The 21,959-nt window shown below is 45.0% G+C and overlaps 1 protein-coding gene across 4 annotated transcripts in view; it reads left to right on the top strand.

Moving 5' to 3' along the window:
* The window catches only part of LOC129863874 (serine/threonine-protein kinase ULK1-like), a 51,530-nt gene that overhangs the window by 25,488 nt on the left and 4,083 nt on the right, over positions 1–21,959 (top strand). For 2 of the 4 annotated variants that reach the window (XM_055936223.1, XM_055936226.1), the window contains exons 7-23: positions 1,992–2,065; positions 2,185–2,286; positions 2,801–2,859; positions 3,193–3,275; positions 3,385–3,435; positions 3,580–3,668; positions 7,717–7,879; positions 8,091–8,154; positions 11,649–11,735; positions 12,869–13,012; positions 16,599–16,753; positions 17,240–17,490; positions 17,645–17,945; positions 20,634–20,756; positions 20,969–21,153; positions 21,343–21,521; positions 21,738–21,856. In XM_055936223.1, the coding sequence (XP_055792198.1) occupies positions 1,992–2,065; positions 2,185–2,286; positions 2,801–2,859; positions 3,193–3,275; positions 3,385–3,435; positions 3,580–3,668; positions 7,717–7,879; positions 8,091–8,154; positions 11,649–11,735; positions 12,869–13,012; positions 16,599–16,753; positions 17,240–17,490; positions 17,645–17,945; positions 20,634–20,756; positions 20,969–21,153; positions 21,343–21,521; positions 21,738–21,856 (2,229 nt within the window). The remainder of the gene's footprint in view (positions 1–1,991; positions 2,066–2,184; positions 2,287–2,800; positions 2,860–3,192; positions 3,276–3,384; positions 3,436–3,579; positions 3,669–7,716; positions 7,880–8,090; positions 8,155–11,648; positions 11,736–12,868; positions 13,013–16,598; positions 16,754–17,239; positions 17,491–17,644; positions 17,946–20,633; positions 20,757–20,968; positions 21,154–21,342; positions 21,522–21,737; positions 21,857–21,959) is intronic. The other 2 variants (XM_055936225.1, XM_055936224.1) reach the window with 2 other exon arrangements.

Raw genomic sequence — 21,959 nt, 5'->3', positions numbered from 1 at the left:
CAGCCCGCTTGAAGTTTGCCAATAAGACACCTTAAGGACTCTCAGACCATGAGAAACAAGATTCTCTGGTCTGATGAAACCAAGATTCAACTGTTTTTGGCCTGAATGCCAAGCGTCACGTCTGGAGGAAACCTGGCACCATGGTGGTGGCAGCTTCATGCTATGGGGATGTTTTTCAGTGGCAGGGACTGGGAGACTAGTCAGGATCGAGGGAAAGATGAACGGAGCAAAGTACAGAGAGATCCTTGATGAAAACCTGCCCTGGAGCACTCAAGACCTCAGACTGGGGCGAAGGTTCGCCTTCCAACAAGACAATGACCCTAAGCACACAGCCAAGACAACGCAGGAGTGGCTTCGACACAAGTCTCTGAATGTCCTTGTGTCCCAGTCAGAGCCCGGACTTGAACCCAATCGAACATCTCTGGATAGACCTGAAAATAGCTGTGCAGCAACGCTCCCCATCCAACCTGACCGAGCTTGAGAGGATATGCAGAGAAGAATGGGAGAAACTCCCCAAATACATGTGTGCCAAGCTTGTGTAGCATCCTACCCAAGAAGACTCGAGGCTGTAATCGCTGCCAAAGGTGCTTCAACAAAGTACTTGGTAAAGGGCCTGAATACTTATGTAAATGTAATATTTCAATTTTTTTTAAATATATATACATTTGCAAACATTTCTAAAAACCTGTTTTTGCATTATGGGGCAAATTGATTACAAAACAATTGAATCAATTTCAGAGTAAGGCTGTGATATAACAAAATGTGGAAAAAGTCAAGGTGTCTGAATACTTCTCATGTGTGTGTGCGGGTGTGGGTGCATGCACGTGCACTATAATGCATCATATAAATTATAGCGACGAGTTCCATCTTTCCACCGAATTAATTGACACCCATGTAATAGCTGATAATCACCATTGTGTGAAGAATGAATTAGTACAGGGCTGAAGACAAAAGAGCAGCGTTTTTTGCATGTGTTTAAAACTCACTCGTATTAATCCCTCGCAAGCCCATTTATCCTGCAGACAGAATGTATTGCCTTTGTGAAGGCTGAAGCATACCTCACAACAGTGTTATAATCCTCATGCCGCTGTTGAACGTTGCTCAGGTCCAAGATCACCCGCACACACTCTTAAAGCTGCAATTTGTTTTTTTGGGGGGTGACCCAACAAAAAGCACATAGAAATGTGAGTTATTGGTCTGTCATTCTTATTGAAAGCAAGTCTAAAAAGCGGTAGATAACCAGAAAAGGGTATTTCTTTTGCCTCTTTTACTTTTGGTTTTGTACACCAGTTTCAAATAGCTGAAAATACAATATTTTTGGTTATGGAAAATATATTTTACAGCAGTTTAGATGGTACAATGATTCTCTACACTATACTTGCTTGTTTTGTCACATAAACGGAAGTTAGGCAAACTATTAGAATTATAGCAACCAGGAAATGGCAGAGGGATTTCTGCATAGTACATCTTTAAACAGTTGTGTGTGTGGATCGCTCACTTTGAAAGGAAGTTAGCAGTGCAACACTGTAGTTAGTTAGTGGTGATGATGACATGTGTTTTTGTGTGGATATTTCTCATTGCCCATTGATCTTGAATGTTAGGCTTTTTAGCTACCACTGGTGATTTTGTTTTTCCCTGTGACCGTGTGATATTCTGAAGTAGGACCGTTACTAGTATCATTTAAAGGTGTTCCAGTGCCTGTCAATTAAGAGTAAGATGACAGGTTTCAAAAATCTCTTACAAAACCTCCAGTCACTGGCCCTCTTGGTGGCTCAGTGGAAAATCAATTGAGTCCTCTCTCCACTGTAACCTCTTCAGTCGTTCCCAGCTGGTATTACATTTTTCCGCTCAGTGCAAACATTTTGTGATCGCCCCAAGGTTTTGCTGAGTATCTGAGTACACAGCTGTGGTCTCCACTTGTACATTGCTAACTCAACTTATTTTTTACCCCCCCCCCCCTTTTGCTGTCCTCCTTCTAACCCTCTCTCCAGCTGACTTTGGGTTTGCCCGCTACCTTCAGAACAACATGATGGCTGCCACTCTGTGTGGGTCCCCTATGTACATGGTGAGCACCTCTAGGTCATTACAGCCTGACCATAGGCAGGCAGAGGGTGTGTATCTGTCCCATTAGGTACCGTGTCTGACGTGTGTGCATCTCTGAAATGTTTCCCCCGTATCTACCAGGCACCTGAAGTCATCATGTCTCAGAACTATGATGCCAAGGCTGACCTGTGGAGCATCGGTACCATTTTGTTCCAGTGTCTGACTGGGAAAGCCCCGTTTCAGGTGAGCACCAGAGTCCTCATGATATAGGACTCAAATCATAACCACATATACCCGTCTCAAAGGGTTAATCAAAGGGGCGGTGTTTTAATGGTTAAAATGAATCCACTCAATGCAGAAAGGGGTCATTCAGTGAGAGAGTGATAGAAACAGTCATTTCCACAGTTTGTTTTTTGACTTGCCATGCAATATTTAAGACTGGCGTGACAGCAATCAGCTTTGGTTTTCTCTTAGGCTTAGCCCGAACAGACTGGCTTTTCTTTCCACATAATGTGAGAGATCGCAAACTGTAGACGAGCTAGAGTTAAAACAACAAGACTATTTATCCAGCCTTTCCTAAGGCTCTTAGGAAAGCAAGTAATCCAAACTGGCAGACAGGATCAGCTGACTGTGTTTCCTCTTCAGATCTTTACACTCCCTTTTTAAACTAACTTGTGTGCATGCGAACACTGAAGTTTGCACAGTTGATTTGTTCTGTTAACATTTGTGTGTATGTGTCTGTGTGTGCTACCCACAGGCTAGCAGTCCCCAGGACCTCCGGCTGTTTTATGAGAAAAACAAGAACCTCAGCCCCAAGTCAGTGTTGATCAGCTCTAGTAGTTGTGTGTGTTTTTAGAAATAGAGAGTACAGATTCCTTTCACATGAGAGTGTGTATTGAATGGTGCTTCCATGTTAATTAACTAATGCTGTGGTAGACTGGATTTGACCACAGGATATGTTACAAATGACTTATGATTATCATAGTCTCACGCACTGCTTTTAACATTTGATTAGGATCAGCTACCACAATCCTAACATGAACCATTTGTGGGGAAATGCAAAACAGGCCCCCGATCAATTGTTACAGCAGGAATGAAGTGTGAAGTACCATCATGCATTCATGGTGACTTGTTTGTCTCCCCTCCCAGCATCCCCAGAGAGACCTCCTGTCACCTGAGGAATCTGCTGCTGGGTCTTCTACAGCGCAACCACAAGGACCGCATGGACTTTGGTCAGTGGGGACACACTCACAGGGGTCATACCAGTGCTTATTATTTAAGAGATATTTAAAATTGAGTAGGAAGTTCCTCACTTTCAATCTTTTTCTCTTGTCATTGTAGAGGAGTTCTTCTGTCACCCCTTCCTAGAGACGAGCTCGTCCATGAAGAAGAGTGAGTAACGGCCCTTATGCATCCATCTTCTCAACCCTAATTGAAACATCCAAACCAATCTATCATATGAAGAGGACAGTGTGAGAAATGAAAGAATGTATTTATTATTTTGAGAATTTATAATTATATTTTTATTTTATACAGCTCCTGCTGTGACCATGACATGCTTTCCCAGCTCTGCTTCAGCAAGCTCCTGTAGCAGCTCTTCCAACTCACATTTAGCCTCCCCACCGGTGAGTGTGTGTGTGTGTGTGTGTGTGTGTGTGTGTGTGTGTACATGCTTGTATGCGTGCTATACACTTTCCTAATATTAATTTGCACTCCCTTTTTCCCTCAGAACAGCCTCGATTCGTCGGGACATGGACTCTACAAGGTGTCGTAAGCATTCCACAGGGATGTTGGCCCATGTTGACTCCCATGTTTCCGACATGTGTGTCAAGTTGGCTGGATGCCCTTTGGGTGGTGAACCATTCTTGATACACACGGGAAACTGTTGAGTGTGAAAAACCTAGCAGCGTTGCAGTTCTTGACACAAACCGGTGCGCTTGGCACCTACTACCATACCCCATTAAAAGGCACTTAAAACTTTTGTCTGGCCCATTCACCCTCTGAATGGCACACATACACAATCCATGTCTCAATTGTCTCAAGGCTTAAAAGTCCTTCTTTAACCTGTCTCCTCTTCTTCATGAAGTGGATTTAACAAGTGACATCAATAAGGGATCATAGCTTTCACCTGGATTCACCTGGTCAGTCTACAGCAGTGGTTCCCAAACTTTTTAGTCCCGTACCCCTTCAAACATTCAACTTCCAGATGCCTACCCCCTCTAGCACCAGGGTCAGCGCACTCTCAAATGTTGTTTTTTGACATCACTGTAAGCCTGCCACACACACACACACACACACTATACAATACATTTATTAAACAGAAGAATGAGTGAGTTTTGTCACAACCCGGCTCATGGGAAGTGACAAAGAGCTCTTATAGGACTAGGGCACAAATAATAATATAATAATAATCAATCATTTTGCTCTTTATTTAACCATCTTACATATAAAACTTTATTTGTTCATCGGCAATTGTGAATAACTCACCACAGGTTAATGAGAAGGGTGTGCTTGAAAGGATGCACATAACTCTGCAATGCTGGGTTGTACTGGAGAGAGTCTCAGTCTTAAATAATTTTCCACACACAGTCTGTGCCTGCATTTAGTTGTCATGCTAGTGAGGGCCGAGAATCCACTCTCACATAGGTATGTGGTTGCAAAGAGCATCAATGTCTTCACAACGCGATTTGCCAAAACAGGATAATCTGAGCGCAGCCCAATCCAGAAATCTGGCAGTGGCTTCTGATTAAATTACATTTTCACAGAACTGCTTGTTGCAATTTCGATGAGGTTCTCTTGTTCAGATATCAGTAAGTGGACTGGAGGCAGGACATGAAAGGGATAACGAATCCAGTTGTTTGTGTGATCCGTTTCGGGAAAGTACCTGCGTAATTGCGCACCCAACTCACTCAGGTGCTTCGCTATATCACATTTGACATTGTCCATAAGCGTGAGTTAATTTGCACACAGAAAATCATACAATGATGGAAAGACCTGTGTGTTGTCCTCGTTAATGCAGACAGAGAAGAGCTCCAACTTCTTAATCATAGCCTCAATTCTGTCCCGCACATTGAATATAGTTGTGGAGCGTCCCTGTAATCCTAGATTCAGATCATTCAGGCTAGAAAAAACATCACCCAGATAGGACAGTCGTGTGAGAAACTCGTCATCATGCAAGCGGTCAGACAAGTGAAAATGATGATCAGTAAAGAAAACTTTAAACTCGTCAATACTTTCCAGTATGTTGTAAATGATGATAACCAGTATGTTGTAAAAGCGTTACATGGTCGCTGCCCATATCATTGCATAGTCCAGAAAATACAGGAGAGTTCAGGGGCCTTGCTTTAACCCTCCTGTTGTGTTCGTTTCATGTTAATTATTTCTGTTCCCGGTCCAAAATGACTGCCCCATTATAGCTGATTATAAATCCATAATAATACATATATTATTATTATTATAAACTGATGTTGTGTTAGATCTTTTTATCAACCTAAGTTCTTATGAACATTACAAGTTTTGAACTTCTGTTTGCTATTTATGGCATGTAGGCCTCATTGACCTGAGCTCATACAACTCGTTTTTGAGTTTTAAAAAAGCATAATGAATGGATTATTTTGACTATAAAAAAACTAACCGGTATGATTTTATTAGTAAAGAAAGGACATAGGCCCAAAACTACAGATGATTTACCATATTACAAAATTAATACCTGAACACATTAAAGAACAACAGTAACAATAACCGTATTACTAACAATAACAAAAACATTCAAATGTTCACAAATCCTTCAATCAATGGTGGTTAGATTTTGTGTGTTCTCATGCACATGTTGGATAATATATGGTGGTTGTTGCATGTGCCTTACAAATATATGCACTGCATTTATGGCACATACTGCTCGTTTTGACATCTCTTGGTGCACACAGATTGCACCTCCTTCCTTTTGTCTCTGGCAGTCGTAGATCTAGCTTCTGGCCCTTGTATATCTTTCACCAATCCAGCAGAGGATGGTGTTGGAGGAAGGTGTTGGCGCCTTTGAATGAGGGGTGCCACGATGGCTTTCCCCAACTCTTCTAGGAATAGTCTTCTCTTGAAGAATTTCCTCTGCTTCCAGCCTGGATTCAACTCCATCCACACCACAAACGTGTTGTTGGCCGACACATCTAGGATGTTGAAGAACACCACCATGGGCCAACGTGCCGTCATCCTCTTACAAGAGTATGTGCCAGTAACCTGCAAAAGTGCAACAATCAGTAAATAAAATAATGAGTACATACAAGTGATACTTCATGTCATGCATAGTAACATGTGAAAAATTGTATCAAAGCGTTGTTTTAATTTATCACATCTAAAACATATTTACATATTCAAATGAATAGAAGTGACTCCATATTGTTCACAAATTCAATGAGCATTTCACTAAACAACAACATGTCTTGTTTTTATGGTGCACATAAAACAATCTGGTAATAGAAAAAAAAAAGTACATGAGACTTGAAAGACAAAGTAACATACCTTATCAAGGCTGTCAACTCCCCCTTTGTTCCTGTTGTAATCCAGGACAGTGTTGGGCTTCTTGCCTCCCAGGTATTCACAGCGGCATCCCGGTGCAGAGTTGTCAACAGGAGCACATTCTTCTTTTTCTTCGGCAGGAGGACACAAGAGTGTGTGTATCGGTGAAGGCAAATTTAGAGGAAAAACGATCCCTGTCCTTGGTAGTGAGTAAGGCAGGAGGCAACTCAGGCTTGTTCCTTCTGACCGTCCCCACCGTGGTCATTTTCTTTTGGAGCTGCTCCTGACCAAAAGCATATGAGGTGAAGAAATTCTCACATGTTATGTTGTACCCCTGGAGACCTGCAGTCATTTCCAGAACCACCGCTTCCCCTGGTTCCTTTCGGGAACACCGTAAACAGGTTTCCGGGGGGAAACATGCATGTTCCAGGCATAACTTGTCCTGGCATTACATGCTGCCCATATCTTCACTCCAAATTTAGACGGTTGGCTTAGCATGTACTGTTTGAATGGGCAACGTCCCCTAAAAGCGACCAGATGCTCATCCACTGTGATGTCTGGACTTGGGTTATAGATGAGTGGCAGGCGCTTCACCCACTCGTGCCAAACCTCTCTGATCGCTGCCAGCTTGTCTTGTTGATGGCTGGCCTGGTCTTGCATCACAGTTGTCGAAGCGAATCACCCATGAAAACACGTGAAATGTCTGGAGAATCCGGCATGCTGGCCTTCTAGGCAGAGTTGCAAATAAAAAGCAATTTCTCAGACTGGCCAATAAAAAGAAAAGATTAAGATGGGCAAAAGAACACAAACACTGGACAGAGGAACTCTGCCTTGAAGGCCAGCATCCCGGAGTCGCCTCTTCACTGTTGACATTGAGACTGGTGTTTTGCGGGTACTATTTAATGAAGCTGCCAGTTGAGGACTTGTGAGGCATCTGTTTCTCAAACTAGACACTCTAATGTTCTTGTCCTCTTGCTCAGTTGTGCACCGGGGCCTCCCACTCTTTCTAATCTGGTTAGAGCCAGTTTGCTCTTCTTTCAAAAACAAGGACATTTCTAAGTGACCCCAAACTTTTTAACGCAAGTGTACTACTGGTAGTGTACTATATAGTGGGTTGTTCAGAGTCAGTGCTGTGGTCATAGTTCCTCTCTCTCTCTGCAGCAGTCTCTGGCTGAGGTCCAGCAGTTCCGCGCCAAAACCCTTGCCTCCCCTACCCAGGATGCCCCTGGCTTTCTCCTCAAGGACTCATCTGGAGGAGGCTGCAGCAGCAAGAACTCCTCTTGTGACACAGACGACTTTGTCATGGTGCCCGTCCACTTTCCCAGTAAGCGCATCCTCATTCCTCAACCACTAAGTGGTGTTCTTATAGCTCTTCAGTCTGTCATGTGTATAGAATCCAGAGGTTGTGAGAGAAGTAGTTTAGATGACTTTCATTCTGAAGGTATAATAGCAGTGTAGTCCACTTTCTGAGATGATTCTGAGGTTCATCAGTTTGGCTGGTCATTGCTCTTTGACATGTTGCCATGGTTTCTCAGCAGGTGAGCTCACCTCTGACGGGCCTACTGGGAAGGTGTTCCACGACAGTCTGATGAACAGCGGGTGAGTTTAATGGACATGGTCTTTAGAGATGGGGGCAAAAATCGATACGGTTACATATCGTAATATTATTTAGGATGATTTTACACTGAACAAATATATAAACGCAACCTGCAACAATTTCAACGATTTTACTGAATTACAGTTCATATAAGGAAATCAAGTCACTTGAAATAAATAAATTGGGCCCTAATCTCTGGATTTCACATGACTGGTAATACAGATATGCATCTGTTGGTCATAGAAACCTTTAAAAAAAGGTAGGGGCGTGGATCAGAAAACCAGTCAGTATCTGGTGTGACCACCATTTTCCTCATGCAGCACAACACATCTCCTTCACATAGAGTTGATCAGGCTGTTGATTGTGCCCTGTGGAATGTTGTCCTACTCCTCTTCAATGGCTGTGCGAAGTTGCTGGATATTGGCTGGAACTGGAACACGCTGTCGTACACGTCGATCCATAGCATCCCAAACATGCTTAATGGGTGAGTATGCAGGCCATGGAAGAACTGGGACATTTTCAGCTTCTAGGAATTGTCTACAGATCCTTGAGACATGGGCCTGTGCATTATCATGCTGAAACATCATGTGATGGCGGCGGATGAAAGGCACAACAATGGGCCTCAGGATCTTGTCACGGTATCTTTGTGCATTCATTATATGAAATCGGTTTCATATTGCCATCGATAAAATGTAATTGTGTTCGTTGTCTGTGGCTTATGCCTGCCCATACCATAACACCACCACCATGGGGCACTCTGTTCACAACTTTGACATCAGCAAACCGTTCGCCCACACGCCATCTGCCCGGTACAATTGAAACCAGGATTAATCCATGAAGAGCACACTTCTCCAGCGTGCCAGTGGCCATCAACAGTGAGCATTTGCCCCCTGGAATCAGTTCCGGTTACGATGTCGAACTGCAGTCAGGTCAAGACTCTGGTGAGGACAACGAGCACGCAGATGAGCTTCCCTGAGGCGGTTTCTGACAGTTTGTGCATAAATTCTTCACTTGTGCAAACCCACCATTTCATCAGTTGTCGAGGTGGCTCGTCTCAGGCAACCCCGCAGGTGAAGAAGCCGGATGTGGAGGTCCTGGGCTGGCGTGGTTACATGTGGTCTGCGGTTGTGAGACCGGTTGGCCGTACTGCCAAATTCTCTAAAACGATGTTGGTAGAGAAATTAAATTATCTGACAACAGCTCTGGTGGACATTCCTGCCGTCAGGATGCCAATTGCATGCTCCCTCAACTTGAGACATCTGTTTCATTGTGTTGTGTGGCATTGTGTTATGGCCTTGTATTGTCCCCAGCACAAGCTGCACTTGTGTATTGATCATGCTGTTTAATCAGCTTCTTGGTATGCCTCACCTGTCAGGTGGATGGATCATCTTGGCAAAGGAGAAATGCTCACTAACAGGGATGTAAACAAATTTGTGCCCAAAATTTGAGAGAAATAAGATTTTTGTGCGTATGGAACATTTCCCAGGATCTTCACCTCATGAAACATGGGACCAGCACTTTACATGTTGCGTTTATATTTTTGTTCAGTGTATATCGATACTTTCATTCCAACTATCGATTTGTAAAAAAATATAGATATAAACTCAGCAAAAAAAGAAACGTCCTCTCACTGTCAACTGCGTTTATTTTCAGCAAACTTAACGTGTAAATATTTGTATGAACATAAGATTCAACAACTGAGACATAAACTGAACAAGTTCCACAGACATGTGACTAACAGAAATGAAATAATGTATCCCTGAACAAAGGGGCGGTCAAAATCAAAAGTAACAGTCAGTATCTTGTGTGGTCACCAGCTGCATTAAACACCGTTTCCCATGCTTGTTCAATTAACCATAAACAATTAATGAACATGCACATGTGGAACGGTCGTTAAGACATTAACAGCTTACAGATGGTAGGCAATTAAGGTCACAGTTATGAAAACTTAGGACACTAAAGAGGCATTTCTACTGACTCTGAAAAACACAAAAAGAAAGATGCCCAGGGTCCCTGCTCATTTGCGTGAACGTGCCTTAGGAATGCTGCAAGGAGGCATGGGGACTGCAGATGTGGCCAGGGCAAGAAATTGCAATATTTGTACTGTGAGACGCCTAAGACAGTGCTACAGGGAGACAGGATGGACAGCTGATCATCCTCGCAGTGGCAGACCACGTGTAACAACACCTGCACAGGATCGGTACATCCGAACATCATACCTGCGGGACAGGTACAGTATAGCAACAACAACTGCCCGAGTTACACCAGGAACGCACAATCCCTCCATCAGTGCTCAGACTGTCCGCAATAGGCTGAGTCAGGCTGGACTGAGGGCTTGTAGGCCTGTTGTAAGGCAGCTCCTCACCAGACATCACCGGCAACCACGTTGCCTATGGGTACAAACCCACCGTCGCTGGACCAGACAGGACTGGCAAAAAGTGCTCTTCACTGACAAGTCACGGTTTTGTCTCACCGGGGGTGATGGTCGGATTCGCGTTTATCGTTGAAGGAATGAGCGTTACACCAAGGCCTGTACTCTGGAGCGGAATCGATGTGGAGGGTCAGTCATGGTCTGGGGCGGTGTGTCACAGCATCATTGGACTGAGCTTGTTGTCATTGCAGGAAATCTCAACGCTGTGTGTTACCTCCTCCCTCATGTGGTACCCTTCCTGCAGGCTCATCCTGACATGACCCTCCAGCATGACAATGCCACCAGCCATACTGCTCGTTCTGTGCGTGATTTCCTGCAAGACAGGAATGTCAGTTTTCTGCCATGGCTAGCGAAGAGCCTGGATCTGAATCCCATTGAGCACGTCTGGGACCTGTTGGATCGGAGGGTGAGAGGGCTAGTGCCTGCAAGTTCCCGGGCATTTCTGGGGGAAATGGTGCCTTGGTGGAAGAGTGGGGTAACACCTCACAGCAAGAACTGGCAAATCTGGTGCAGTCCATGAGGAGGAGTACTTAAACCCTTTACAATGAAGATCTGTGAAGTTATTTGGATTTTTACAAATTATCTTTGAAAGACAGGGTGCTGAAAAAGTGACGTTTCTTTTTTTGTTAAGTTTATATATCTATCTATCTATAGCTCAGCTGTTCCTGCGCCAAAACTCTGGTATCTTTCATTCTATAGCTTTTTCTTTTTTTTAAATAGTAAGCCATGTTTTCAGCACTTTTATTTCCTGACTGATCAAAATGTATTTTCCCATGCTATCTCTTGTCTCTGCAGCATACTTATACTGAGCAATATGTTTGGAACATCAAATTACAATAAAATAGCAGTATCGAATTGCTTTACATATAGAATCGTGGGAATCGCAATACATATCGTATTGGCACCTAAGTATCGCAAGGTCCCTGGCATTCCCCAGCCCTAGCATTGGTCTTATGTGGGCACCTGTACACAATGCTGTTGGGAAATGCCAATGTGAACCGGCTTAACAACAATCCCACTTATTAATAATATATTAGAGCCACTAAACTCTTGTCTCCTCCTCAGCTCTCTACTGGCCTCTGGTAGCCTGGGCAGTCAGGGCAAGACCCCACCCCACTCCCCCTCCTACAGTGGCTCCCGCAGTCCCATCAGGTAAGATCTGATCACACTCTTACTGGAGAGGGATTCACTTATTCTCAGTGTTCAGACATACTTAAACCATGACATGCTAATGCCAGTTCCCTCACTCTGGCAGCTGGGTGAGTCAATGTGTATTGTGCACTGGAAGCCCAGGCCAATGATACCCTTCTAGAGTAGGGGGATTCGTTTGAAAGGCTTGATGGCAAAAAGATGTTAGGTCAGTAGTAGTGATGGGTACGGCTGTTACGGTGACCATATTACCGCCACACCGGCGGTCACAGGTCATGACCGCAGTCAAATTCCACGTGACCGTTTAGTCTCTTGATGCTGCTGATGGTCATTTAGTAGCCTACCAAACTTGCTAACTGCCTGGTACTCAGCACTCTGTCACTCTAATCACTCTGACATCAGCAAATGTCTTATCAAACACTGCATGAGAGCTCATGTTGCGCAACATTTCTATAGGCTATGCAATTGTGTGAGAGAACAGAGTTTTGATGGCCTCAATTAAAAAGAGCATGATCCCATTCTACAGGCTAGGCCTACTACAGTGCATTCGGAAAGTATTCAGATCCCTTGACTTTTTCCACGTTTTGTTACGTTCCAGCCTTATTCTAAAATGTATTAAATTATTTGTTTTCCTCATCAATCTACACAGCAAAAAAATATATATATATATTTTTTTAAGTAGTGAGCCAATATGTTTTCAGCTCTTATTTCCATGACTGATTTTAAACTAATTTTCTCTCTGCAGCAGTGAGCAATATTTTTGGAAAATCAAATAGCAATAAAATTGCATTATCAAATCGGAATCCATATAGAATTGTGAGAATTGTGAGAATCACAATACACATTGTATCAGCACCTAAGTATCGTGATAATATCGTGTCATGAGGTCCCTGGCAATTCCCAGCCCTTTTCAGTAGGTCAAGCTGATCATCATCATCTCCCCTCTCTACCAAAGCAATCACAAATCAAGGGCTCACATTGCTCTTTCTCTCTCTATCTTTCACTCTCACTATTACATAATGTTTTGTCTGTTACTATTTTCTCAGTATTTTTGCTGTTTCACTCGCTTTGTTAATGCATTGATTAGACAGGGAATGGTTAAACGTAGCTAACTCCCGCTTTCTCTCTTCTTTCAGTCGGCCAAGTGAGTTCTCTGGCAGTAACTGTGGTAACTATGGTAACTACGGTCAGTCGGTGCCCATTCCCGTTCCCACTCAGGTCCCCAACTACCAGCGCATGGAGCAGAACCTTCATTCCCTCAGCCATGATGGCTCCCCACAGTCAGTATATACATACACTGAGTGTACAAGACATTAAGGACACCTTCCTACTATTGAGTTGCACACACCCCATTTTGCCCTCAGAACAGCCTCAATTCGTCAGGGCATGGACTCTACATGGTGTTGAAAGTGTTCCACAGGGATGCTGGCCCACAGGGATGCTGGCCCAAGTTGGCTGGATGTCCTTTGGGTGGTAGACCATTTCTGTTACCACTGAAGCTGTTGAACGTGAGAAAACCAGCAGCGTTGCAGTTCTTGATGGTGCCGGAGGAGATGGCTGCCATTTTACGGTCCCCTAAACAATTGTGCTATTGTGTGTGTTTTTTCGTGTTATTTGTAACTTATTTTGTACATAATGTTTCTGCCACTGTTTCTTATGACCGAAAAGAGCTTCTAGATATCAGGACAGTGATTACTCACCTCGTACTGGAAGAAGATTTTTTCTGTAACGAGTCTGATGCAAAGGATTTATTTCAGACACCCGACAAGGCCCCCATCCCCGTCATTCGCCGGAGAAAGAGACAGAGATATCGGGGACGTAGGCCCAGGTGCCTTGTAAGGATCCAACGGCGAGTGGGTAATCTGCCTTTACCATCGGTCCTATTAGCCAACGTACAATCATTGGATAATAAAATAGACGAACTACGATCATGTATATCCTACCAACGGGACAATAAAAACTGTAATATCTTATTTTTCACTGAGTCGTGGCTGAACGACGAGATTAATAACATACAGCTGGTGGGTTGTACGATGTATCGGCAGGATAGAACAGCCGTCTCTGGTAAGACAAGGGGTGGCGGTCTATGTATATTTGTAAACAACAGCTTGTGCACAAAATGTAATAGTAAGGAAGTCTCGAGGTTTTGGTGGAGTATCTCATGATAAGCTGTAGACCACACTATTTACCAAGAGAGTTTTCATCTATGTTCTTCGTAGCTGTCTATTTACCACCACAAACCGATGCTTTCACTAAGTCCGCACTCAAATGCTCATACAGGCGGCGTTCCTGGTGGCCGGGGACTTTAATGCAGGCAAACTTAAATCCGTTCTACCTAATTTCTACCAGCATGTTAAATGTGCAACCAGAGGGGGGAAAAACACCTTTAGACCACCTTTACTCGACATACAGAGACGCGATTTAAAGCTCTCCTTCGCTCTCCATTTGGCAAATCTGACCATAATCCTATCCTCCTGATTCCTGCTTACAAGCAAAAACTAAAGGACGTGTACTCCGAGCATGTGCGGGCCAACTGGCAAGTGTCTTCACTGACATGTTCAACCTGTCTCAGACTGAGTCTGTAATACCAACATGTTTCAAGTAGACCACCATAGTTCCTGTGCCCAAGAACACTAAGGCAACCTGCCTAAATGACTATCGCCCCGTAGCACTCACGTCTGTAGCCATGAAGTGCTTTGAAAGGCTGGTCATGGCTCACATCAACAACATCATCCCAGAAACCTTAGACCCACATCATTTGCATACTGCTCCAACAGATCCACAGATGATGCAATCTCTATTGCACTCCACACTGCCCTTTCCAACCTGAACAAAAGGAACACCTATGTGAGAACACCTTCTGCAACTGGATCCTGGACTTCCTGACGGGACGCCCCCAGGTTGTAAGGGTAGGTAGCAACACATCCGCCACGCTGTTCCTCAACTCAGGGGCCCCTCTGGGGTACGTGCTCATGCCCCTCCTGTACTCCCTATTCTCTCATGACTGCACGGCCAGGCATGACTCCAACACCATCGTTAAGTTTGCCAATGACACAACAGTCGTTGTGAAAACATATTGGTTCACAATTTTTTTTTAAATATATATATATATATTTTGCTGTGTAGATTGATGAGGAAAACTAATACATTTAATACAGTCGTAGACCTGATCACCGACAATGATGATGATAATCAGAGACCTGGCTGTGTGGTGCCAGGACAACAACCTAACCTCTCCCTCAACGTGATCAAGACAAAGATGATGATTGTGGACGACAGGAAAAGGAGGACCGAGCACGCCCTCATTCTCATCGAGAGGGCTGAAATGGAGCAGGTTGAGAGCTTCAAGTTCCTTGGTGTCCACATCACCAACAAACTATCATGGTCCAAACACACCAAGACAGTCATGAAGAGGGCACACCAAAGCCTATTCCCCCTCAGGAGACTGAAAAGATTTGGCATGGATATTCAGATCCTCAAAAAGTTCTACAGCTGCACCATCGAGAGCATTCTTACGGGTTGCATCACTGCCTGGTATGGCAACTGCTCGGCCTCCAACCGCAAGGCAATACAGAGGGTAGTGCATACGGCCTAGTACATCACTGCGGCCAAGCTTCCTGCCATCCAGGACCTCTATACCAGGAGGTGTCAGAGGAAGGCCCTAAAAATTGTCAAAGACTCCAGCCACCCTAGTCATAGACTGTTCCCTCTGCTAATGCATGACAAGCGGTACCGGAGCGCCAAGTCTAGGTCCAAAAGGCTTCTTAACAGCTTCTACCCCCAAGTCATAAGACTCCTGAACAGCTAATCAAATGCCTACCCAGACTATTTGCATTGCCCCCCCCCCCCCTCTTTTTACTCTGCTGCTACTCTCACTTTAACTCTACCTACATGTACATATTACCTCAATTACCTCGACTAACCAGTGCCCCCGCACATTGACTCTGTACCGGTACCCCCTGTATATAGCCTCGTTACTGTTATTTTACTGCTGCTCTTTAATTATTTTATAAATTTATAAATTTCCAATCTGGCCCTCAAACCATCATGGTCACCTAATAATCCCCAGTTTACAATTGGCTCATTCATCCCCCTCCTCTACCCTGTAACTATTCCCCAGGTCGTTGCTGCAAATGAGAACGTGTTCTCAGTCAACTTACCTGGTAAAATAACGGTAAAATAAAATAAAAATAATAATAATAATTTGTTACTTAGAATTTTTTTTTTTTTTTTTACTTGTCTATTTTTTTTACTTAACATTTTTCTTAACTGCATTGTTGGTTAATGGCTTGTAAGTAAGCATTTCACTGTAAGGTCTACAGCTGTTCTATTCGGCGCATGTGACAAATTAAATTTGACACACCCGTGCGCCTGGAACCTACTAACATAACCTGTTCAAAGGCACTTAACTCTGTGCTAGAGGCGTTACTACAGACCCTGGTTCGATTCCAGGCTGTATCACAACCGGGCGTGATTGGGAGTCCCATAGGGCGGCGTACAATTGGCCCAGCGTCGTCCGGGTTAGGGTTTGGCCGGGGTAGGCCGTCATTGTAAATAAGAATTTGTTATTAACTTAATAATTATAAAAATTATAAAAATGTAAAATACAATTCATCGACACTGATTGAAGTGGATTTAACAAGTGACATCAATAAGGGATCATAGCTTTCACCTGGATTCACCTGGTCAGTCTGTCATGGAAAGATCAGGTGTCCTTAATGTTTTGTACACTCAGTATACATGCATTACTTACACACACAAGCTTATATAAACACACAGTCTCTTCTGTGGTGCAGTAGTAACATTGCTAGCTTGGAGATAACAGGGAATATTGTCTTTGTGACTATGTTCTTCCCCCTGCCACAGACTGTCTACTCTGGTGCGCGGCTGCAGCAGCAATAGTTCCCTGGGATTCGGAAGGACTGGCCCATCGCTGCCTTACCCAGGAGGCCACGGGACCTTAGCTGGGCCCCACAGGCTGTCTGTAGGAGGGGCCAGACCCTTCCAGCTTTCTCCTCAAGGTATGTCTGCCAGAGTGCATTGATGTGTCAAAATGTCCCCTCTTCTTTCTTTCCTCTCCTTCTTTTTTCTTGTCCCCCTCTCTCGTCTCCCTCTGTGTCTGAAATGGACACCATCCCTGAGCTGCCAGGGCAAACACGCCCGTTGGACACGGGCAGCGGGGGTCACAGGGCGAGGTGCGAATCCGGGGTTCCCCTCCCTCCTTCCCTGTCCGTCGCTCCAAATTTTGGGCTGATTGTTTTAGTGTTTTGTTAGTAGTGGAAATGGTTAAACTGGTCAGGGGCATTGGGGAGTTGCTCTGTAGTAGACCAAGGCTATTCACTTCCTGTTGTCTTGATCAGAGGGGTTTTAACCTGACTTAAAGGAACCATCACCTTTTTAGATGTTTTACTTCCCTGTGTCTTTCCTTCAGCTGTATAGTTAGTAACACATCTTGATAATGTAAAGATAACATTGTGCTGTAACTTCTAACCCCTGTCCATCTCCAGCTCTCCAATTCCCCGACACACAGCCTCCCCCTCAGCAGCAAGGCCTGGGCACCCGGCTCCACAGCGCCCCCTGTCTCCTGGAGGCCACTAGTGGTGGCGGCAGGCAGAAGATCAGGAAGCAGCACTCTGACCCCATGGTGGTCAACCTGCAGGCAGGCAAGATGGCTATGCGGCCCCTGCACTCCTCCCCCAGGCTGAGTGAACTCATGCAGCGCAGCCCCCTCCCCACCATCCTGGGATCCCCCTCTAGAGTGAGTTCATGTTTTGGACACAGCTAGTACAACGCCTGTGTTTTAGAGGAAACTGAACTATTCAGCAATTGTACTATTGCTTTAAACACTTCAATTCCACTGTCTATAGTCTCTCGACTCTACTTTGCATCTGACACTGATATCCTGTCCACAGGCCATACCACCCTTTGAGTTCCCCAAACCTCCCAGCTCCCCCAACCTGGTGACTTTCTTGGCCCAGCAGGGTCTGGTTCTAGCCCCGCCCGGCAGCAGGGCTGCCTCAAACCCCAGGTACCCAGGACAGCCGCCTACTGGCCAGCTTGGGCAATACAGCCAGAGGACTACAGAAGACAAGAGCTTCGGCAGGTCTCAGAGTGCAGGTCGTCTGTCTGACATGCTGCTGATGGCTGCGTTTGGAGGACCGCTGGGGGAGCACGGCAGCAGTGAGAACCTCAGCTCAAACAGAGACATCACAGGTGAGCATAGTAGACCTATTCACCAAGTTTTACCCTTCAGTAATTGTCTACCTGAATGACTAAAGCATAAAGAGCTGTTATATTCACCAACCGAGGTTGACTAGATAGTTAATATCACAGTGACTTACTCGGTTTTTCCTTTGTGTGGATGTGGGTCACTCCGTATAGATCTGTTTGGGGGTTAGAACTTGGCGCTTCCAAGGTCAGCAGAGCTGTGCATATTTCCTCTCTTATTTTTTAGACTGGAGTCACAGTATCAATTGGGTGAAGTTCCACAGGACTCAATTCCAACACAAAAACGTTTTAATGGGTGACTGCGCTTCCTGATTTGATCTTGTGTTGGTGGTTCATTAAGAAACGCTAGCAGCAATGACTGAAGCCAAACGAGTTGTCTTGGGGATGTGGTTTGATGTGGGTGTGTTATGTTCGAATATCGTATCATGGCAGGTACTGTTGTTTGTCCCTATTGAATCACCGTAGCAACAACATGGCCAGCCACTTCCTCGAAATAATAACTTCCTTAAAATCTATCATGAAGGGAAAGTCTGGCTGCGAGCTGAAAACTGGTTTCTGAGAACAATAACATGTCTACAACTTCATCTGCAAGCTGCCAAACTATCTTAAATAAAGCACAAGCTACGCACTGTTTATCAGTGCCCAAAATCAATTGCTAGCTAAGTTCCAACTTGTGTGTTTGTCAATGAAGCTAGCAAGTACGGTAGTAGCTAGCAGGCACATTCAGTAGCTTTGGTTTATCAAGTCACTGGCGAGTGATGGCGTTTGTGCTTCGGCGCCGTTTTTATATACAGTGAGGAGAACAAGTATTTGATACACTGACAATTTTGCAGGTTTTCCTACTTACAAAGCATGTAGAGGTCTGTAATTTTTATCATAGGTACACTTAAACTGTGAGAGACGGAATCTAAAACAAAAATCCAGAAAATCACATTGTATGGTTTTTAAGTAATTTGCATGCATGCATCCCCCGAAACACCACCCTGCCAAGCCGCCCTGCCTTTTGACACACTGCTCGCTTAACCCAGAAGCCAGCCGCACCAATGTGTCGGAGGAAACACCGTACAACTGGCGACCGAGTCCATGCTCCCAGCCTGCCGCAGGAATCACTGAAGAGTGATGGGACAAAGACATCCCGGCCGACCAAACCCTCCCCTAACCCGGATGACGCTGGGCCAAAGGTGCGTCGCCTCATAGGTCACGGCCGGCTGCGACACAGCCCGGGATAGAACCCGGATCTGTAGTGACGCCTCAAGCACCGCAGTGCCTTAAACCGCTGCGCCACCACTAGAACTTTCTCACTACCTATGACCAGAGTGTGTGTCTGTCTGACAGTGTTGTATAGGGAATAATGTTACAAAACAGGTTGCGGGTGGACACAAAATGCTTGCAAATGGGTTTTGGAATATTGACAAGTTGCAGTTTTGATACATGCGCTCTGATCATCTCAATTCTTATTTTGCCCCAGAAAGTGGCAGACTCGAGTGATTGGCACTATCAAACATCAGCAAGTGAGCACTCCATAAAGGGCTTAAGGGTTCTTTCAACATAACATTGGTGAGGTGTTGTCTTATGTAAACAAGCCTGAGGCGCAGTGTAATCTGCAGGTCTGGAGGTTCTGGCTGCTATGATTGGATAGAGCACGCACAGCGCAATCAGCACAGCTGATTATCTCATATTAGTGGGCATGGGCAAATGGGCATGATTGTATCCATACCCACCCCTCCAGTAAGTCGTGACAACTCACTTACAAAACTCAGTTTTAGACGAGACTGACTTTATGACCAAAATGATCCTATCTACACTTTGTAGTCAATTTTGACACTATTTTCGGACTCATGTCGATCAAATCAAATGTATTTATATAGCCCTTCGTACATCAGCTGATATCTCAAAGTGCTGTACAGAAACCAAGCCTAAAACCCCTAACAGCAAGCAATGCAGGTGTAGAAGCACGGTGGCTAGGAAAAACTCCCTAGAAAGGCCAAAACCTAGGAAGAAATCTAGAGAGGAACCATGCTGAGGGGTGGCCAGTCCTCTTCTGGCTGTGCCGGGTGGAGATTATAACAGAACATGGCCAAGATGTTAAAATGTTCATAAATGACCAGCATGGTCAAATAATAATTATCACAGTAGTTGTCGAGGATGCAGCAAGCCAGCACCTCAGGAGTAAATGTCATTTGGCTTTTCATAGCCAATCATCGATGCCACATAGGCCATTTAAAACCAGAGAAGTTGGTTCTAAGGTGATGAGGACTGTTGTATTTTTTAAAAGAATTATGTATTCTTTTTTGTTTTTGCTCAATCTGATTGGGTGGGCCTGGCAGGGCCCCAGTGGGTGGGGATATGCCACCCAGGCCCACCCAAGCCTACTCCTCCGCTCTAATAGAACATTCCTTTTTTCTATAGGAACTGAAATGTGTTTCTACAGCTCACACGTGGGTGCGTAGAGAAACATTATCTTTCAAATATCCCTGTTATAGGTTTTGAATGGGGAAGGTAACGGTTGTACGTATACTGGTCTGATAATAATATGGGCAAACAGGACTTTTAAAGCAGTAACACTAATTACCAGGGTAAATTACTAACTTGCTCCACTGCATGTAGCTAGGTCATTACCGTGATTCATCCTCCCTGTGTTATGTCTGATGAGTTCTGTGTCTCTGTCCTCAGCACCCTCTGGTGTTGGAGCCATGGCAGCAGGCTCAGCCCACCCAGCCCAGGTGGTGTTCACTGTGGGCTCCCCACCCAGTGGCAGCATCCCTCCACAGCCCTCCAGGACCAGACAGTTCTCAGGTGAGATGATTGGCTCAGCAGCTAGGTGTCATTGCTCCGCACAGCATCCAAATACATTATAGTGTCCTAGGGATGCTGATCTTAGTGGCAATGAAATGCACAATACACTACTCTGTGTAAGTTAAACAACTGTCAGTTTACACTAAGTGCCATCAAGGGCCTGTTCTGAGGTACTTTCCATGCTCTAACCACAATACCACTTATTTCTATAGCAGGCTCCTCCAGCTCCATAAGCCCAGTGGGGTCATTCACCAGCCGATTTCAGACAGGTACCTATCTGGACGGCTCTGAGGGTCCTTCCGGACCACGCTACAGCTTCACAGACCCAATTACAGCCAACATGGGGGGACCTGTTAGCTTCCTGGCCCCTGAGCTGCCAGAGGAGACCCTGATGGAGGTGAGAAGAGGAGTAGGGGTTGGGAGGTGGGGTTGCTGCTGTCTGTTTCTCTGAGTTTGTATCTGCATGTTTTTTCTGTCCATCTCGGTCTCTGTTTTGAAGAACGCACATCTCCCTGTAGGCTATATTTTATGACGTTCAATGTGCGTGACCTTGTCTCTCTCTCTCCATCTGTCTGTCTGAGTTCAGCAGGAGCACACAGACACCCTGAGGAGCCTGCGCTTCACCCTGGACTTTGCCTGCTGTCTGATGGAGGTGGCAGGGGTCAGGGGGGCTGGGGCGAAGCACGGGGACACATCCCCGCCCTCCCTCCTGCAGCAGCAAAGCCTAGTGGCTGACCAGATCAGTTCCCTCAGCCGGGAGTGGAGGTGAGAGCCACCAGCTAGTGAAGCTAAACCATTGTTACTGAAACAACTTTGTCTAGAGTCTTTCCTTTTCATGGAATATGAGTTCTTTACCAATGGATGATAAAAGCGAGTCAGACTTGGTTACTGTTCACTTTGAGATTTAGAGACACTTTGCAATGACTGTAGCGTCAGCTACAAATCATGACTCTGATCTGTGTGCGTGTGTGTGTGTCTCAGCTATGCGGAGCAGCTGGTGTTGTACATGAAGACTGCAGAGCTTCTGTCGTCTGCCTTGCACACAGCCATGGAGCGCGTCAAACAGGGAAAGCTGTACCCCTCTGCTACTGTCAAACAAGGTGAGACCCAACAACTTTAGAACACGGCTGATTAAAAGCCAACATTTAGGATAAGGATATAACATTACACTCAAATGGCAGATGTATCATTAAAAAATGTTTT

This window comes from Salvelinus fontinalis, chromosome 10 (assembly GCF_029448725.1).
Source record: "Salvelinus fontinalis isolate EN_2023a chromosome 10, ASM2944872v1, whole genome shotgun sequence".
In the NCBI taxonomy this organism is placed as follows: Eukaryota; Metazoa; Chordata; class Actinopteri; order Salmoniformes; family Salmonidae; genus Salvelinus; species Salvelinus fontinalis.
Note: the sequence above shows the minus strand (reverse complement) of the source record. Positions and strands in the feature narration are given on the sequence as shown.